Raw genomic sequence first — 8,456 nt, 5'->3', positions numbered from 1 at the left:
AAACAAAACAAAACAAAACAAAACAAAACAAAACAAAACAAAACAAAACAAAACAAAACAAAACAAAACAAAACAAAACAAAACAAAACAAAACAAAGGATTGCCTGTGGTGACTTCACTTGCACCTGAGCCTTATGCTTTTAAAGACTTGATACCCTCACTTTTCATGTTGGCTCTGCAGCAGAAAGCAACACCAGCACATAAAGAGATAAAGCAGTCATTTACAATGCCACTGTGGTAACTGAGGGTGAAGAGAAAGCTCTGCAATGTCACAGAAACCCCAGCTGAGGTCAGTGTTTCTCCACCGGACGTCTCAGGGTGGACAGAGACGTCACTGCCCTATAAAATCAGCAACCGCAATGTTGGCTGTGTAATTATTAAGAAACAGAGAAGCAACTCACTGCTCTTGTTATTGATATAGGCAGCCTGCTAGTCCCTTTGTTCTCTAGTATGTCGTGTCAGCTGACAAACTGCAAAAAAAAAAAAAAAAAAACAACAAACCGGTGTGAGTATGTGCTTGACACCACTTCCTAACAAAGGGAACCAGCAGCAGCAGCAGCAGCCGAGTTTCCCTGCGGCCCCTTTAAGACCGTTTAGGAATAATTAATGACGTCGAGCTGTAAACACGGCTGACGCTCAGCTGCGTGGCCGAAGCATCCTCAGACCAAGAGCCCCAGACCTCTCCAGCTTTCCTGTGTTTGTCTCTCGACGGGACCGCTCAAAGGCATTAAAAAAACAACTGCGGTTCACCTCGAATCTCATATGCGGTCTCCAAAACCAAGACGGCGGTGCTGCATCTGTCCTACCAAGTGCCATGGCTAGAAAGACGGACATCCCCTCCTCTTACTATGGTGAGTCGGTTCGTCTTTGTTGTAAGCGCCGAGAATTTTTTTTTTTTTTTTTCTCCTGTAACGTTATGACAGCAGGATATAACGGTGTATCGATTCGGCTGAATGATGTTTGACCTGTCGTTGTGATTTATCGGGGACGTTAGCTAGCCCAGCTGCTAACTGGACAATAAAGAGGCTATTTAACGGTTGGCATCGAATACGCAGTAACGGCAGAATAACGTTCAGAAACGTTATTAACGTTCGAATAGTTTTGCAACCTGATGTTTTTACCCCCCGAGTGTTTTCGGTAACACTGCCTCAAAAATTATCCGCGACCCTAGCTTTAAGGAGATAACTCCTGTTATGAATAAAATTTTTTGCCTTGTATTGTTTACCTAGTCTTACAAGCTCCACTTACCTTCTCCACTTGTCACTTCGTCTTTGTTGTAAACGGCGAGGTATTTTTCCTTTCACACACACATTCACATGCTGTGTGACAACACCATATAGTTTTAACATGATTTTCGTTGGAGCTGCAAATGACAACGATCATCGATGGAGCTGTCGATTATTTTAATCGTTTGGCCCTGCTATAAAACAGTATAGTGAGAAATACCCGTCACAATTAACTACAGCTCAAGATGATGCCATCAAATTGCCTTGATTTTAGTCAAATACCAGCCCAAATCATATAAGACAAGGAGGAGCAGTTTTGCTGGAAACAGTCTTCAACTACTAGCTAATCGTTACGAGCTATCAGAATAATTTAGCTGACGATAAATTGACTGTCAGTCAGTCAACTACTCGATTAATCCTTTCAGGTCTAAATAATCTTCTTAGCCTGAATGATGTTTGATCCCTTGCTGTGATGTAGTACATTTGCTTTTAATAACATCAAATATACAGTAATGGTAGAATGGTGTTCTTTTAAGTGGTTATTGCGATAGAATAATACAGCATTTTCTTCATAGTGTTTCATTTGTCATCTTAAACTGGCTCACAATGATGCACATCCTTGTGATAAAATTTTCTGCATTATATTGTTCACCTGGTGATCACAATAGGAGTCTGTTAACAACAATAAGTCTTAACTGCACTCCTCCACTCTCCACTCTTCTTGCCCACAATGAGAATAATTACAGTGTTGTAACTGCTCCAATCCAGGTATTGCAGTCAATGTCCTCTGTTAACAGTTTGAATGAAAAAGGCATTAATTGTCTCAAAGTGGTATTTTTGCTGCTCCAGGCATATGGCCATATTTCATTCGTGGACACATTTTTTTGTCCTTTAGCCTGTCTTTGGAATTAAAGCAATATATTCCTCTATCACCACCAGATGCCTTACAGACAGCAGTGTCTTTTCTTTGATACAAAGAGTTAACTTACACTGGTGATTTGGTAATACTTCCACAGCTGATAATATTTCATTCTTAAATCTTCCATTTAATCATTGAAATATAAGTAATAAGTCATATTACAAATTATTAGGCTATTGCAAGACTATCATTGAAAACTAACTTGCCATTGAAACCAAGACTAAGCAATCCACTTCACTGACATGGCAAGTCATGAATCTTTTCATTGAAAAATTTCCTTACCAAAACATTAGTTAACAAATTATGTTCCACAGAAATTAAAATGTCATTTCAGATTGTACGAGTTGGTCTTATGTGGCTGTAGTCAAGGAGTAACTTCAGTCGTGTACACTGATGCAATATTTCGTAATCACCAAAAGCCAAAGGTAGACCAAAAGCATTTATCAGCTTATCAGTCCAACCCCACCTGTAACACAGAAGTGTTAGCAGAGTCCTCCATATCAATATCAGTTACAAATGTATCATATGACAAAACTCTGTCTAAACTGTATATGATAATTATGGCTGAGATGTCAGCCAGATACAGTAGCTGCACTGTCTCATAGTGACACAGGCGTTGTCCTGACAGCTCTTGATGAGGAAAAGCACTGTGTCTTCCTGTTTTTTCCCCACATGCTTGCCCCCATGTGTCCCTCAGACCTCATGACTCCAGCACTCTGCCAATCATAACTGCAACATGTCAGCTGGCGTTGATTCTCACTGCTCTCTGCAGGCGTGCAGCTCACCATTGGGGCCTTCAAACCATATCACTCCCTGTTCACAAGTTCAAGCTGGTGCTTTACAGTATGCCATAAACCTGATGTTAAAGATTATGTGTGAAGTGTTGTAAGTAAACAGCTTAGTGAGTAGTGAAACACAATGCCGAGCCTGTGTATCATTATTATTGTACACACTACGTAGATCCAGTATATGAGCATCATTATGCAGGCTAATATGTACATATACTTGCATGACCTTTTATTGCTTCAGTTCATGTGATACTCTCCAAAGAACCACACAGAATATAGTGAGACAATTTAATTAAGGAACATAATTTTGCCCTCACAGAGTCCAGTGACTGAGCTAGTGAAGTGTAGGATAGAGTTATGGTGCCTCCCTATGTTTAGGTCAGCTGCTTTATGTTATTGGCTCCCTGGTGCTTTTGTTCCATCAGCTAGCTTGGCTGAAGAGCAATTTAGAGTATTTTGGTCTCACAACAGAGCACAGAACAAGAAGACAAATTGTGCATCAGCATCACCTCGTAGTTTTGGCAGCCAATGCTTCACACCCTGCTTTTGTTTAAATGCAGACTAAATGTGGAGTGCGCAGTAAAGAAAACCACCTTAAATCTACTGGGAATTTCTGACTGTCTAACTTTGTTTAGTGATTTATGATGCTGATGATCATGCTGTCCAATCAATTATTCCCAGTCCAGGTAGTTGGATGATGTCAGTAACTCAGAACATAAAAAGAGTTTCTTTCTAAATATACCATATTGCAGTGATGCTCAACTGTTACACAGGAAGACATAGAAGAAATAGAGACACTTTTTATTAGCAGTAGCCCCAAGGCATGTTTTGCAGAAGAAGTGTTGTTATTCTCACTTCTTTCCTCAATAGAAAACCTTCCTGCTTCTGTTAAAGTAATCACCATACATTTCGGAGAAATGTTGGAAACCAGTGGTAGTTGGCAGTGGTAGACTTGGCAGGATGAAGAGGGATTGATGATGATGATGAGGAAGTGATGAAATTCCACTGAAAGTAGATGATAACATTATTACCTAGCCCTAAAATAAAGTTGAACTCACTTTTAATGAACATATGCAAAAATATCAGTGAACCATGTGTTGGCAGGTAGTCAAACTAGTTGCCATCCCATCATTCACATCCACTCACTCACCATCCCACATTCAAGTGTACACTTGAGGCTGGTATATTATATAACATTTCTAACTGTGTAGCAAATGTTCAGTGGGCTTACACTGTACTGCTGAAATGTTCAGTCAGTCAGAAAAGTAGAAAAATAGCTCATAATCAGTCTGTGACAGCTTTGTAAGTAACAATTTAGATATGAGTTCCATTCACCACAGAAAGTGTTGAGTCGGGCACACTGTTAATTAACAAATTTCTCGCATGGGCAGCTTCCCTTAACGCTGCATTTTCATACTGAGTCATTGCAGAGTCTTGACAGAAAGCTGAGAGCCGAGGTTTAGAATCAAACATTCACAGTCTCTTCCTGTGAAATTGCATTCAGAGAAGGTTGTGGCTCAAATGGCCCATTTTGCACCCAAGACTAACCGCTATTATGGGCTTTTTAAGTGTCACTGTCCTCTGCAAATACTTATTTTAAATGAAGATCAACGCTCTCTCCACAGTACTATACACTTTATTATTCTGTATGGCAGACTATGGTATGGTCAGTATCTGCTCATTATTTTTAACAAGGTTATGTTTTATTACTACTAATTTCATGTGTCTTTTCTCAAGAGGTAGCTGCGTCAGTGCCTGGACGTTTGAAGAATATTATTCACATTAATGATAGGGTGAGTCTGTAAATAATTTCGCAGATTCACTTCCGCACAGAGGCAAGCACTGGATGGTTATTTGTTCAGGTCTATGAAAATGGTACATTTAAGTATGAAGAGGCTTTCTAGGCGACAGCAAGGAGACTTTAAATTTCCAATTTGCAGAACAAATACAGTCTGTGTTTGTTTATGACTAAAAAGCTAAGTGACATTGACAGTGATTTATGAAACACCCAATCCAAAGATACACTGGAAAATGAACAAGAGATGCAACTACATTTATACTAGACATGTAGGATTTGAGCCTTGGGTACATGACTTTTGATAGGTCTAACATGCTGAACGACACAACTAGCTTCATCAAAACAAATGAGACATTATCCTAAGAACAAAAGAGACATGGTGTTCTGATGTTCTAAATATGCTCTGTTGCACAGGTAGGAACCTTGAATTGCACCTTAATAGTTTGCTGTAGCAGCAGTTTTTACGCTGATCTGTGATAGATGTGTGCAGACTGTAGATAGGCAGATGTTAGGAGGACTCCCTGCTGATCAACACAGGCAGTAAAGTGATATTAATATTAACCACATCAAAGGTTTTTAGAAACAAATTGTGCTCCTTCCTAAAAGAGAATATTATCTAGTTTAGGAAATCAGATTCATGTAACTAGTGGAATACTAGTTCCACACTTGGATCATTAAATCATAAGAACATTTCTTGTCACTTCTTGCAACAAGAGAATTGAGATTTGAAGTCTGTGGTGTACTATGACACATACACTGCATGACCTTAATTTATTCCCTACCTTTTTGTCAATGCAAAGAGCAAGCAGTTTAGAAAATACAGTTGATTAGTCGAAATGTTTAATTCAGATAAGTTGATATGTTTAACAACCAAAGTTTCATCCTTGCCATTTCATTATTGCCATAAGGAATTCTGATGTGCTTGCATTCCACAGGAAAAAAAACCCCCATCTTAATTAGTAATTTAGTCTATTACGGAGTCTTAAACCTTATTTTGCCCACAGGGTGAGATTATTTACAGTAACCTGTTTCCAGTGTGGACTAATGGAGTGATTATTCTCTCAGTTTTCAAGATATCATTAATTTCTATACAAAACCTGACTAAGAGGAAGCTGTATAGGAGAAATGTGACATTAACTGTGGAAGTGAATCTTGTTGTTTCAAGAAAAACAGTTCATTAATACTGATGGACTAAAGGACATAGTGTGTGCAGTTATAAACTACATGTAGATGTGTATATGTTAAGATGTGTGTTTGTGTTGGTGTGTGTATTATCAAGATATGGCCTTTCTACTTATTTTTAAGTCCTTATAAATCCAGGCCAAAGCCGGTTGAGCCTTTCAGTGATCCACAGTAGCAGTAGCAAGTCTGGTTTCTCAGAAACTCAGGGCTGCCACTGACATGCCTGGAGGCCCCCACAGAAGTAACCAAGGTCACAAAGCTCCAGCCATAATACTGCTACTTCTCCACTCGGAGCAGCAGGCTAGCTGTCAGTGTCTGACACTGTCAGATGCTAACTCCTCTCTTGGGGGTCGAATTGCAGCCCGGATCCCACTATTCTCGGCATTTTAGGGGATGTCAGCTCTCACTGAGTCTTCACTTCCCTCTGAAAATATTCACAGTAAATACTGTTCATGCACTGATAGGAGTTAACCCAGTGGGCTACCAAGCCAGATATGCCAAGTACACAGTCCCCGACCATCTGCTAATAGTTTCAAAGGATCCCAAGGGACTCTGCTAAGTAAACCTAAACCAGAGATCTGGATGTTGTTGTCGTGTTTCAATAAGGAGACAAGCACTTTAAAGGTTGTGCTGTTCTCCAGAGAGGGAAAATAAGAGCAAGGCAGAGAAGATGTTTCTGGATTAAGAAGGGCAGCAGAGAAAAGGAGAGTGATGGTGCTACATAGAGCGTGTTTGTGGGTATTATCTCCAGATTTTTAATATTATGAAAAAAGTGAGCCATCTGGAGCTTTTTAAGTGCTTTGATTCTTCCGGAGATTTTTTTCTTTTCCAGGGAGTGTGGGAGACTTACATGATTATGATGCTGCTCCCAATTCATCTGTTTGTGAATGTGTGTATTTGTGTGTGTGTGTGTGTGTGTGTGTGTGTGTGTGTGTGTGTGTGTGTGTGTGTGCGTGCATGTGTGTGTGTGTTTGAGGTGTTAGGGTAAGTGGGATTTGAGAATACCACTCAAATGAAGCCTTGCCAGTAAATCTCTGCCCCCCATGACACCCCCACCCCCCTCCTCTCAGTTTGTGTATGTGTGTGTTTTTCTGATTCAGCTGTGAAACCTTGACAGTGAATCCCCAATACATCATGACCGCCTTCCAGTCTCTTATCCAATCACAGCTTTACTGGCCTATTTATCTTTTAGGCAGTGATCCATGCAAGCAGCTTTGTCACCAGTGTACCATGTGCCCAACACTTATGTCGCAGGAGAAACCTGAATGCTGCTCATTTTTAAATACAGACTTGAGGAAAATGTAAAGCCCCAAAACCAATGTTACTGATGTTGCTTTCCTCTGTGGATTGGCAGAAGCCAGTGTTTTCATCAGATATGAATGAATATACTGTGCACAGGATTCAGACTTAAAGGCCACACCTACCCTGCTGAGCAACATCATAATTCAGAATTTTTTCTTCTCTTTTTACTTTATTTGTAGCTGGATTGTAGACATCTCTAAGCCCAACATAGCTTTGACAGAAGTGCATTCTCACAGCACCTCACTCTCCCCAGGTCTTGGAAATGTTTATGAATCATCAGAGTTAAAACAACAAAAAAAGTCCTTTCCAAATGGCCCCTTTGACCCAACCCATGTAGAGCACCTGCAGTGTTCGAGCTGTTTGCCTGACCATGGTATGAAAGAGGCCTGTGTTGAACACTGGAGCCTGGAGACACTGGTGCCTGTGTCTGCCCGTGTTGGTGTGTCTGTGTACTGGATGTATGGAGACGAGCTGAGAAACGTGGGGAAGGGGGGCTATAGAAAGGAGATGGAGAAAGTGAAGAAAAAGTTTTACTCTAGTGAGTACACTGTACTGTATGGCTAATATTCCTACTCATTGTACTTGTCAGTTACGCTCTTTGTGTACTTTACTTTCTTGACTTGAACTGAATTTTATAAACACATTAAAATATATACACAAACACACACACACACACACACACACACACACACACACACACATTCACTGGCCACTTTATTAGTTACACCTTGCTAGTACCAGGTTTGACCCCCTTTTGCCTACAGAACTGCCTTGATTCTTCGTGGCATAGATTCAACAAGGTGCTGGTCTTGACATGACATGATAGCATCACACAGTTGCTGCAGATTTGACGGCTGTGCATCCATGAAGCGAATCTCCCGTTTCACCACATCCCAGAGGTGCTCTGTTGGATTGAGATCTGGCGACTGTGGAGACAGTGAACTTATTGTCATGTTCTAGAAACCAGTTTGAGATGATTTGAGTTTTGTGACATGGCGCATTATCCTGCTGGAAGCAGCCATCAGAAGATGGGTACACTGTGGGATGGACGTGGTCAGCAACAATACCTAGGTAGGCTGCGGCGTTTAAACGATGCTCAGTTGGTACTATGGGGCCCAAAGTGTGCCAAGAATATATCCCCCACACATTCAGAGATGCTCTTCTGCATATTCTGGTTGTAATGAGTGGTTATTTGAGTTACTCTTGCCTTCCAAGCAGCTCAAAGCAGTCTGGCCATTCTT

At 40.6% G+C, this 8,456-nt stretch overlaps 1 protein-coding gene across 2 annotated transcripts in view; it reads left to right on the top strand.

The window, feature by feature from the left end:
- The first annotated feature begins 439 nt into the window (after positions 1–439).
- slc44a5b (solute carrier family 44 member 5b) overlaps positions 440–8,456 on the top strand; it is a 33,990-nt gene continuing 25,973 nt past the window's right edge. The window contains exon 1 of one of the 2 annotated variants that reach the window (XM_071487612.1): positions 440–851. In XM_071487612.1, the coding sequence (XP_071343713.1) occupies positions 815–851 (37 nt within the window). In that variant the 5' untranslated portion in view covers positions 440–814. The remainder of the gene's footprint in view (positions 852–8,456) is intronic. The other variant, XM_071487611.1, reaches the window with a different exon arrangement.

Source organism: Trachinotus anak, unplaced genomic scaffold, assembly GCF_046630095.1.
Source record: "Trachinotus anak isolate AG129_WGS33_773 ecotype Australia unplaced genomic scaffold, CSIRO_AGI_Tana_v1 ptg000010l, whole genome shotgun sequence".
Lineage (NCBI taxonomy): Eukaryota > Metazoa > Chordata > Actinopteri > Carangiformes > Carangidae > Trachinotus > Trachinotus anak.
The sequence above is the reverse complement of the archived record's forward strand: the minus strand, read 5'-3'. Positions and strand labels throughout refer to the sequence as shown.